The sequence below is a fragment of the Misgurnus anguillicaudatus genome, chromosome 2, assembly GCF_027580225.2.
Source record: "Misgurnus anguillicaudatus chromosome 2, ASM2758022v2, whole genome shotgun sequence".
Lineage (NCBI taxonomy): Eukaryota > Metazoa > Chordata > Actinopteri > Cypriniformes > Cobitidae > Misgurnus > Misgurnus anguillicaudatus.
In genome coordinates, this window is record NC_073338.2 from 50,535,684 (window position 1) to 50,546,854 (window position 11,171).

Genomic DNA, 11,171 nt, shown 5'->3' on the forward strand with positions numbered 1-11,171 from the left:
CAGCACATGCATGTATATTTGTAGTATGCAGCAATGCGATTGTTGTCCAGTATGTGGCAGTAAGCCAGAGAAAATCCCCGGGGAAAAACCCGAAGAGTGAGAGTGGTTGATGAGACTGCCAGTGTTATGTTTTGTTGTACTGTGTGATACGGAGCTGTAGCAAATGATGCTGGCTGAATAAAAGAACCCAACCAAATCACACGCTTGCTATTTCCTTCAAGTGTGTTACACTTGTGTGGTGTTTCAGGTATGCAGTGCTTTGAAGCGGACAAAAGTGATGCAAACAAGAACAAGCAGTGAAGCATCATCAGAGTCATCATGAAGGTTTATTGATGTACGTGTGAAGTCAGATGAAGTCAGGACGGTGAACATTACACTGATCAATGAGAGTCCTGACATTCATGTGGATCTGTGTTTGTTGTGTTCATCACTTTTATAAGTCACTTTAGATGAAAGTGTTTGATAAATGTAACGTTATGTACTTTGACACGGACCTAAAGATTGATGTAGATCACACACCCATGTTGATGTTTCTTGATGCCGCAACCCTTACATAAAGAACTACAATAATGGTGGACAATATGGTGGCACATAAACTTTTCATTTGAAGAGTCTATTTGTAGTGAATATTATCAGATAATGTGTTATAGTGTATTATATGATCTCAATGTAATGAATAAGAAAAAATAATAATAAAATGTCTTACACTTTAGGAACTCCTCTCTGATCTTGGGTTCATTGAGAATAATTTCAGTGAATGAAACTAAAGAAAATAAAGTGACATCATCAGATTAAATCTCTCATAAAATCATCATCATTTTAATCTGCTCTGTATTTCTTCTGTTATATTTGATGTTACTGTAAGACTCATTTCTGAGAGTAAATCACAGTCTTAGTTTGAGATGTTTCTTTACCTTTCTCAGATATCTTTTCAATCTCTTCTTTACAGAAATCCTCCATCTTTTCTTTCAGTTTAGAGACAAATTTCCTCATATCATCAAAAGAGAGACGAGAAGAGACAGTGATGTTGTCTGAAGATCCAGGAGATGAAGAGAGAGACTTAAAACTCTACATGAACACAACACAATGACAAAAACATCAAACCTACAATACACAACAATCAGATTTGTACTCATTTATTTTATTATAGCGAACCATTCAGAAAATATAATTTAACAGCAATGTAATTTGATAAATCTCTGGTATGTTTTAAATCAAGTAGTAACTGAGTTGCAGGAAAACTACAAATGAAATGTGTCAATGATTTCAAAGCCAACAGTACAAAAGCCTTTAAAAAAACTATATAAACTCATGGTTTTATACCAGTCTATAGTGTTTATATTTATTTATTGTTGGTGCTCACTGCAGTGCTGAAGGATATTGATAAAACATTTACAAAGTTTAGTGTTTTTTGGTCATCTATATATGTGAATATGATATTTACTTACATTTAAAGTGGACATTTCACAAGACTTTTTTAAGATGTAAAATAAATCTTTGGTGTCTCCAGAGTACACATGTAAAGTTGTAGCTCAAAATCTCATATAGGTTATTTATTATAACAAGTAAAAATTTCCACTTTGTAGATGTGAGCAAAAATGCAAATGAGCTGATATCTGCACTAAATGGAAGTGCTGTGGTTGGATAGTACAGATTAAGGGGTGGTATTATTATAATAAGATCCCCTTATGACATCACAAGGGAAGCCAAATTTCAATGACCTAATTTTTCAAGTTTCATGTTTGCAGAAAATAGTTTACCAAAACTAAGTTACTGGGTTGTTATTTTTTACATTTTCTAGGTTGATAAAAGCACTGGGGACCCAATCATAGCACTTAAACATGAAAAAAGTCAGATTTTCAAGATATGACCTCTTTAAAAAATAATAACTTTAATGTCTAACCAGAATAACCAGTACAAATACAATCAAAGTCAAATCAATATTTTTATTATGACCTGATTTTCCATGAATAAAACTCAATCCTATCAGATTAAAGTCAAGATGTATTTATTGTAATGTATGTTTACATACTGTCACGGCTAGTCCGTGTCATGTTTTGTGTATTGCACTGATCCATCTCACCTGGACTCTCATTGACTCATTAAGCCAATACACCACACCTGTCTTATGTTTAATTGTCTTTGTATTTATATGCCTTGTTTCTGTCACACCGGTTGCCGGTAGATTGTCATTGTCATTACGTTCATGTCTGTTCCGTCTGTTGGATGTTCCTGTGTTTACCCGCCTGTTGTTTTATTTCCGTTTTGTTAATAAATGTTATTTATTTCATGGTGAACCCAGCACTTGCGTCCTCACTCCTGTTACCAGTCGTGACAGAATGATCCGGCCAGACTGGACGCAGCGGGTTCACGGAGGGCGGCTCCCCCAGGAGTTTCGTCGAGGGGGAGTAGTGACATCGGGGTGTATTCCCCATCAGCCCCGATGTCTCTTGGGGACCACCGTGAGCGATCGCTCGCTCCCGCGAGCATGCGGGAGGAGGATCGGCCCAGGCGGTCCCCCAACGGTTGAGTTGTCGTCGACGGTCCCTCGGAGGACCACCATCCTGCTCGCAGGGGGATCCGGAACGGACCACGCCCGATCATTTCCCCGGGGTGGCTACCAAGAGAGGGTCTCCGTTTCCGCGAGGGGATGGGAGATGACTTCCGGGGGCAGCTGATCGTCGACGATTCCCAGGAGGGGGGTAATTCGTCTGCCTCGGTTCTCGGAGCGATCGCTCCGGTTCTCCTGGCGCAGTCCGGCCAACCGTTCCTGTTGGTCTCGTCCCGGCGGCTGCCGGCTTCGCCAGGGTCCCCAAGCCCTCCACCCCTCCCTTGGACTCTTGCTACCAGACTTTGTTTTTGTTTTGTGTTTATTTGAGTGTCTGGTAGCCACTCGTAGAGGGAGGGGTTATGTCACGGCTAGTCCGTGTCATGTTTTGTGTATTGCACTGATCCATCTCACCTGGACTCTCATTGACTCATTAAGCCAATACACCACACCTGTCTTATGTTTAATTGACTTTGTATTTATATGCCTTGTTTCTGTCACACCGGTTGCCGGTAGATTGTCATTGTCATTACGTTCATGTGTGTTCCGTCTGTTGGATGTTCCTATGTTTACCCGCCTGTTGTTTTATTTCCGTTCTGTTAATAAATGTTATTTATTTCATGGTGAACCCAGCACTTGCGTCCTCACTCCTGTTACCAGTCGTGACACATACATCTTAGATCCTGAAGCTTCTTCTCTTTCTCCTGGATTCTCTGATGGAGTTTTCTCTGCTTGTCCTCCAGTAATCTCTGTTCAACAGATTCATAACAGATAACTCAACTGGTCAGGTTGAGGTTGGTCAAGGTTTGAGTGAGTAATCTTCTAAACTAATTTCTGTTTTACAGTCAAGCGGTCATTTCTTCTGCTCTTGTGCGCCCTCATGTGGCCACGCGGCACTAAGCAGTCGCTTCACTTCTGCTTTATATTTATATTTCATATATTTGTTCATTTGTTCATACCTGTTTCTCAGTTCTCTCTGCTGCAGCTGATACGGTGTCGTGATTTTTATGTTCATCTACCAAACAAAGCAAACAAATACATCGCTGATCAGTGCGACAAAAAACCTCGAGGAGTTTGTCATGTTGAGAGCAGATCATCTCCTGAAGTCTTCTAGTGGCATCAGTGAATTTGTGCCGCTTACTGGGGTGAAAAGCTTCATGTTGTTCAAAGTGAGTTTGACAGTAAGATTCAAGACACACCAGACAGGACTTGATAGCTTTGCGTTTTCTTCCAGTACAAATGTCACACCCCACATCTTTAGATCCACTACAAACCTTGGTGGTCTTTAGATTCTCCAAAGTCTCAGCAAGCACCACATTTTTATTTAAATCAGGTCTTGTATTGAAGGTCTGTCTGCACTGAGGGCAGCTGTAGTTTCTCTTCTGATCATCTTGATTCCAGCAGTTTGTAATACAGCTCATACAGTAACTGTGTCCACAGGGAATGGTCACTGGATCCTTCAGTAAATCCAGACAGATTGAACAGATGAACTGATCCTGAGACCCTGAAATACTCGCTTCTGCCATTTCAATGCATCTACACAGATATACAACAGCTCTATATTGTTTCGTTTTCTCTCGAAAATGAAATTGTTTCTTGGTTATTTCTTTAGGAGACGTGTGCAAAACAGGTGTGTCTCTTTACACAACAGGTCAACACTATGGTTTCAGGTTTCTCTGGGTGTTGAACATTTTTTTGTTCTGTGCAAGAGACATGAATAGAGAAATTGATTCGCATATGTGGTGTCTTATCTATATTTAAAGTGGTAATATTATGAGATTTTTAGACATATATCTATAGATAATTTATTATACTATGTTAAATGTGCCACTTTGTAGGCCTGAGCAAAAATGTGACAAATCACAGAAAGTAGGGACACAAGTCGGATCTGGGGCATTTTGAGTTATTCACATATCCTGAAAGTTTAGTCTCCAAGCTTTCCAACAATGTGTAACACATATTTGGAGAAGTTGTGGCCATTTGAAGGTAGGCACTCCAAAAAAGTGGAGAAAATGGCATCTAAAAGTTTATGCCGTTTTCACATTTGTCTGCTGCTGGGAGTGACAATAGGACTCATATCCATCTTATTTAGAGAAGCTATACAGGGGGTAAAAGCTTTACAGTGGGGAGCTTTACAAGGTGTATGGTCAAAAAGGTAAAAAAATATGCCATCAAAGAAAAAAGTTTGCAAACAGGTAAAATATAAATAAATGTCTCTTAGCATCTACCCACAAAACTGTATTGGCAACTCTTATGTACACTGAATAAAAAATAAGATAAACTGTCTTATACTGTAAATATGTTAATATGTTCATGATTCATTGTAAAAAAATTCCGTAGAAATTACAATGTTATTGCAGCTGGGTTGCCGGTAATTTACCGTAGATTTAAATTTATATTATTTACTGGCAAGAGTTTGTTCAAAGTTAAATACATTTTAAATATTAACAAGTCTTTATTTTTACAGAATAAAACTATACAATAACAGCCTCATGCAAAGCATTCTGGGAACCAGAAATCATCATCAACCTTTTTCTGTTTTTGTTTCAGATTTTGTTTCCCAGAATGTTTTGCCTGATGCTGTTTTTTTTTTTTACTCGGTAAAGACAAAGACTTGTAAATGTTAAAGCAACACTATGTAGTTTTCATGTAAAAATGACTTACAGCTCCCCCATGTGGTTGTAAAGTGCAACAGTGCCTGGTATCAGACACTCTTCTGCATGCAGGGAAGGGGCGGGGCTGTGTGCTCTACCCTCCACCGCCACTTTCAGAGTGTGCTTGTAGCAGCTAGGAGGCTGCTCAGGTTGCAGCAACAGTACAATTTGTCCAGTTAAGAGTTGTTCTATCACTGAAATAATTTTAGAGACATTATTTAAAGGTAAAAAAAATACATAGTGTTGCTTTAAATGTTCATTTAACTTTGAACAAAATGTTGCCAGTAAATAACATAAATTTAAATTTACGGTAAATTACCGGCAACCCAGCTGCAATTTCTAAGGATTTTTTTACAGTGATTTTCGAATGAAACAGTGCATAATCCTACAAAGTTTCTGCATTTAGTTAGCATTTTTTCTGCTTTCAATGTTGAAACCAAAAAGAAATAAAAACATCATAATTCATATTTTGTTTTTTAAATGTGAATCAAAAAATTAATGAAAGCAATGTACACGGACCGTTGTGTTTTCTTACTTGTAGTTGTTGTTTTTTTACTTTGCATTTTGTTTTTAGATTTGCATTTGTGTTTTTATTTTATTGTTATGTTTTGGATTTCTCGCCTAGTGTAAATACAGCTAATGTTGGGTACAATGAATCAGTGTGGATTGGACTGCAGAGGGCAACACAGGGTCATTGGGAGACGATACTCCTAGTACAGTGGTTGGGTGCTGGTGAATGACGCATGTCCTATGACTTTAACCTAAGATCTGGTTTTATCTTAAATGGTCAAATAAATTCCCTCCTTGATTCACACTGTTCACTCTTTTATGAATAAATCTCTTAAGCAAAATCCCCAGCGTTTATAATCCACACCCAGATGGCTGTTATAAAGGCCGCTGTTTGAGGGGATATTTCATAAGACTTTTTAAAGATGTAAAATAAGTGTCCCCAGTTTGTATGTAAAGTTTTAGCTCAAAATACTATAGATCATTTATTATAACACGTTAAAATTGTCACAATGATGGTGGTTTGATGAAATTGAAACTCAATTGTGCTGTCAATATTTTTCTATCTCTCTCTCTCTCTCTAAATGTTGAAAATACCTTCTGTCCCCAGAAGAAACAATTACCATCTGAAAAGGGCTTTGGAGTTTATTTTAAAGCTGCAATCCGTAGTTTTGGTTATTGCCATCTCTTTTGAATAATAATAATAGTGTTAGATGGTTTGGACATCAGATGCCTTACCTGTTTATAGCAAAAAGTCTTCTCTGCAACAGTATTTAATCCTTTCAGATGTTGATATTAACTTTCATTTTACCACAAAACAGAGACAGGGTGCACAATATTTTTTTCTTTACAGTAACAAGCTTATCTTTTTACCTCCAGATGTACTTACAATATTTTGTTTAGCACTGTCAAAAACTGATAATACACTGAAAATTAAATATTCCTCCCTTGCACTTCTAATTATAGTGAAAATACTGAATATGCATATACAGTACATAGGCTACATGCATGAGTGCTATGACAAATTCTTGTGAACTCTATACTGCACATAGATTATGCAAAGGACAAAGGAAACATGGTTTTATATATGTCATCTGTGTGTAATCGGCGCGTTGATGCTTTAGCGCCGGTGTGTGTGCGTGCGCGTGTGTGCGTGGGATCGAGCTTGTTGATCATAAGGTACAACTTTGTATTGTGTTTTTTTATACTTGTAAACTGAACCTAGGGTAAGAGAAAAGGTACAGTTTTGTACTTTTTTTCTGACAATGTACCCATGTGGTTAAATTAACCATACATTTCAAATGAACTTTAAAAGTGTATAAGACTGATGTCCTTATTAATAAACTTACCTTAATAACACAACATATTCAATGTTGCACAGAGAAACAATACAACTGAGCCTACACACAAACATCACTTGATGGGTTTTTTTTCTTCACAAATGATATTACAAAACCTCTTCATCCACATTTACATCCCTTGCATCTTCAATGTTATTAGGAGATAGGATGCAGGAAAAGAAAACAATGCATACATTCTTAAATGAGAAGCACTCAGTGTTTGTATGATAAACAAGAACTGATTTCCATACACATGTAAATATTTTATATTTATATGTTTTAAACAAAAAGCATTTGCATAAAATGCAAAGCATTCTTCTAAAGCAGTGGATTATTCTTTGAGAGAATAAAGGTGCATTGTGCAGATGTTATGTGTTTGTGCCGGCAGCTTTTCCAGGGAAAAATCTTACAATCTCACCCTCTTACACTTTACAAAAAGTTGTATTTGTTAATGCATCAGTTAACATGAACTAATAATGAAAAAAACTTCTACAGCATTTATTAATATTAGTTCATGTTCATTTCAGCATTTAGTAATACATTTTTTAAATCAAAAGTTGTAATTGTTAACATTTATTAATGCAGAATGAACTACCCAGCAAACACTTCTTGGTGGTTTTCTTGAAGTATATGGGCCCTAAGTGGGTTTGTCCGCGGGTTCCATGCTGGCCCCGTCAGACTTAGCCCACGTGAACCTTATGTAGAAACTGAAGCTAATGTGGACTGACCAAAGCCAAGTATGTGTGTGGTTGGGTTAAAGAAGCAATGAAGTTAATGAGATAATGAAGAGATGAATGAAGTGATGATTGACCATGAATGATAGACACCTGCTGTTAATAAACAAAATCACTAAAGAAAAGATGAACAAGAAGAGAAAAGACCAGCAAAAACTACAAAAAAATTAAATACATTTCTTGGTGGAGCCACAGAAAAACCCCCAGTGTTTAATTAACACTGCTTAGTGTTTATATAGGTCCAAGTTAAAAAGTAACACTGAAAATGCAATCTATGACTTTATCCTCTCTATCAACATCTCTGTTGGAAACCTAAAATTGCATTTTACATCTTACATCTTATTTGTAGTTATTTATTAATTTTTAGCTTTGTTTTATGTAAAGTCATCATTATGGTGATGAGTGTTTATTTTAGTTGGACTCTTGATTTTTAGCTTGTTCGCGGACGTCGTGTCCATAGATGTTGCCTTTGTTTTATGTAAAGTCATCATTGTGGTGATCAGTGTTTATTTTAGTCGGACTCTTGATTTTTAGCTTGTTCGTGGACGTCGTGTCCATAGATGTTGCCTTTGTTTTATGAAAAGTCATCATTGTGGTGATCAGTGTTTATTTTAGTTGGACTCTTGATTTTTAGCTTGTTCGCGGACGTCATGCCCATAGATGTTGGCTTTGTTTTATGTAAAGTCGTCAGTATTCAGGGTTTGTTTTAGTTGGATTCTTGATTTTTAGCTTGTTCGCGGACATCGTGTCTATAGATGTTGCCTTTGTTTTATGTAAAGTCATCATTGTGGTGATCAGTGTTTATTTTAGTTGGACTCTTGATTTTTAGCTTGTTCGCTGACGTCATGCCCATAGATGTTGGCTTTGTTTTATGTGAAGTCAGCATTATGGTGATCAGTGTTTATTTTAGCCGGACTCTTGATTTTTAGCTTGTTCGCGGACATCGTGTCCATAGATGTTGGCTTTGTTTTATGTAAAGTCGTCAGTATTCAGTGTTTGTTTTAGTTGGACTCTTGATTTTTAGCTTGTTCGCTGACGTCATGCCCATAGATGTTGGCTTTGTTTTATGTGAAGTCACCATTATGGTGATCAGTGTTTATTTTAGTCGGACTCTTGATTTTTAGCTTGTTCGCGGACGTCATGCCCATAGATGTTGGCTTTGTTTTATGTAAAGTCGTCAGTATTCAGTGTTTGTTTTAGTTGGACTCTTGATTTTTAGCTTGTTCGCGGACATCGTGTCCATAGATGTTGCCTTTGTTTTATGTAAAGTCATAATTGTGGTGATCAGTGTTTATTTTAGTTGGACTCTTGATTTTTAGCTTGTTCGCGGACATCGTGTCCATAGATGTTGGCTTTGTTTTATGTGAAGTCAGCATTATGGTGATCAGTGTTTATTTTAGCCGGACTCTTGATTTTTAGCTTGTTCGCGGACATCGTGTCCATAGATGTTGCCTTTGTTTTATGTAAAGTCATAATTGTGGTGATCAGTGTTTATTTTAGTTGGACTCTTGATTTTTAGCTTGTTCGCGGACGTCATGTCCATAGATGTTGGCTTTGTTTTATGTAAAGTCGTCAGTATTCAGTGTTTGTTTTAGTTGGACTCTTGATTTTTAGCTTGTTCGCGGACGTCATAGCCATAGATGTTGGCTTTGTTTTATGTGAAGTCAGCATTATGGTGATCAGTGTTTATTTTAGTCGGACTCTTGATTTTTAGCTTGTTCGCGGACATCGTGTCCATAGATGTTGCCTTTGTTTTATGTAAAGTCATCATTGTTGTGATCAGTGTTTATTTTAGTTGGACTCTTGATTTTTAGCTTGTTCGCGGACGTCATAGCCATAGATGTTGGCTTTGTTTTATGTGAAGTCAGCATTATGGTGATCAGTGTTTATTTTAGTCGGACTCTTGATTTTTAGCTTGTTCGCGGACATCGTGTCCATAGATGTTGCCTTTGTTTTATGTAAAGTCATCATTGTTGTGATCAGTGTTTATTTTAGTTGGACTCTTGATTTTTAGCTTGTTCGTGGACGTCATGCCCATAGATGTTGGCTTTGTTTTATGTGAAGTCAGCATTATGGTGATCAGTGTTTATTTTAGTCGGACTCTTGATTTTTAGCTTGTTCGCGGACATCGTGTCCATAGATGTTGGCTTTGTTTTATGTAAAGTCGTCAGTATTCAGTGTTTGTTTTAGTTGGACTCTTGATTTTTAGCTTGTTCGCTGACGTCATGCCCATAGATGTTGGCTTTGTTTTATGTGAAGTCACCATTATGGTGATCAGTGTTTATTTTAGTCGGACTCTTGATTTTTAGCTTGTTCGCGGACGTCATGCCCATAGATGTTGGCTTTGTTTTATGTAAAGTCGTCAGTATTCAGTGTTTGTTTTAGTTGGACTCTTGATTTTTAGCTTGTTCGCGGACATCGTGTCCATAGATGTTGCCTTTGTTTTATGTAAAGTCATAATTGTGGTGATCAGTGTTTATTTTAGTTGGACTCTTGATTTTTAGCTTGTTCGTGGACGTCGTGTCCATAGATGTTGGCTTTGTTTTATGTGAAGTCAGCATTATGGTGATCAGTGTTTATTTTAGTCGGACTCTTGATTTTTAGCTTGTTCGCGGACATCGTGTCCATAGATGTTGCCTTTGTTTTATGTAAAGTCATAATTGTGGTGATCAGTGTTTATTTTAGTTGGACTCTTGATTTTTAGCTTGTTCGCGGACGTCATGCCCATAGATGTTGGCTTTGTTTTATGTAAAGTCGTCAGTATTCAGTGTTTGTTTTAGTTGGACTCTTGATTTTTAGCTTGTTCGCTGACGTCATGCCCATAGATGTTGGCTTTGTTTTATGTGAAGTCACCATTATGGTGATCAGTGTTTATTTTAGTCAGACTCTTGATTTTTAGCTTGTTCGCGAACATCGTGTCCATAGATGTTGCCTTTGTTTTATGTAAAGTCGTCAGTATTCAGTGTTTGTTTTAGTTGGACTCTTGATTTTTAGCTTGTTCGCGGACATCGTGTCCATAGATGTTGCCTTTGTTTTATGTAAAGTCATCATTGTGGTGATCAGTGTTTATTTTAGTTGGACTCTTGATTTTTAGCTTGTTCGCGGACATCGTGTCCATAGATGTTGCCTTTGTTTTATGTAAAGTCATCATTGTGGTGATCAGTGTTTATTTTAGTCGGACTCTTGATTTTTAGCTTGTTCGCGGACATCGTGTCCATAGATGTTGCCTTTGTTTTATGTAAAGTCATCATTGTGGTGATCAGTGTTTATTTTAGTTGGACTCTTGATTTTTAGCTTGTTCGCGGACATCGTGTCCATAGATGTTGCCTTTGTTTTATGTAAAGTCATCATTGTGGTGATCAGTGTTTATTTTAGTCGGACTCTTGAT

General features: G+C 37.3%; 2 protein-coding genes across 2 annotated transcripts in view; both read right to left on the reverse strand.

Moving 5' to 3' along the window:
• Positions 1-11,171, reverse strand: part of LOC141349067 (tripartite motif-containing protein 16-like protein) — a 267,698-nt gene that overhangs the window by 14,377 nt on the left and 242,150 nt on the right. The window contains exons 4-5 of the mRNA XM_073857421.1: positions 915-1,068; positions 707-763 (exon numbers count right to left, since the gene is read on the reverse strand). Coding sequence (XP_073713522.1) covers positions 707-763; positions 915-1,068 — 211 coding nt within the window. The remainder of the gene's footprint in view (positions 1-706; positions 764-914; positions 1,069-11,171) is intronic.
• Positions 3,202-4,074, reverse strand: LOC141366186 (E3 ubiquitin/ISG15 ligase TRIM25-like). The gene is made up of 2 exons (XM_073871672.1): positions 3,508-4,074; positions 3,202-3,297 (listed from the first exon to the last, which is right to left on the reverse strand). Exons 1-2 carry the CDS (start codon positions 4,072-4,074, stop codon positions 3,202-3,204), a joined length of 663 nt encoding a protein of 220 aa, XP_073727773.1.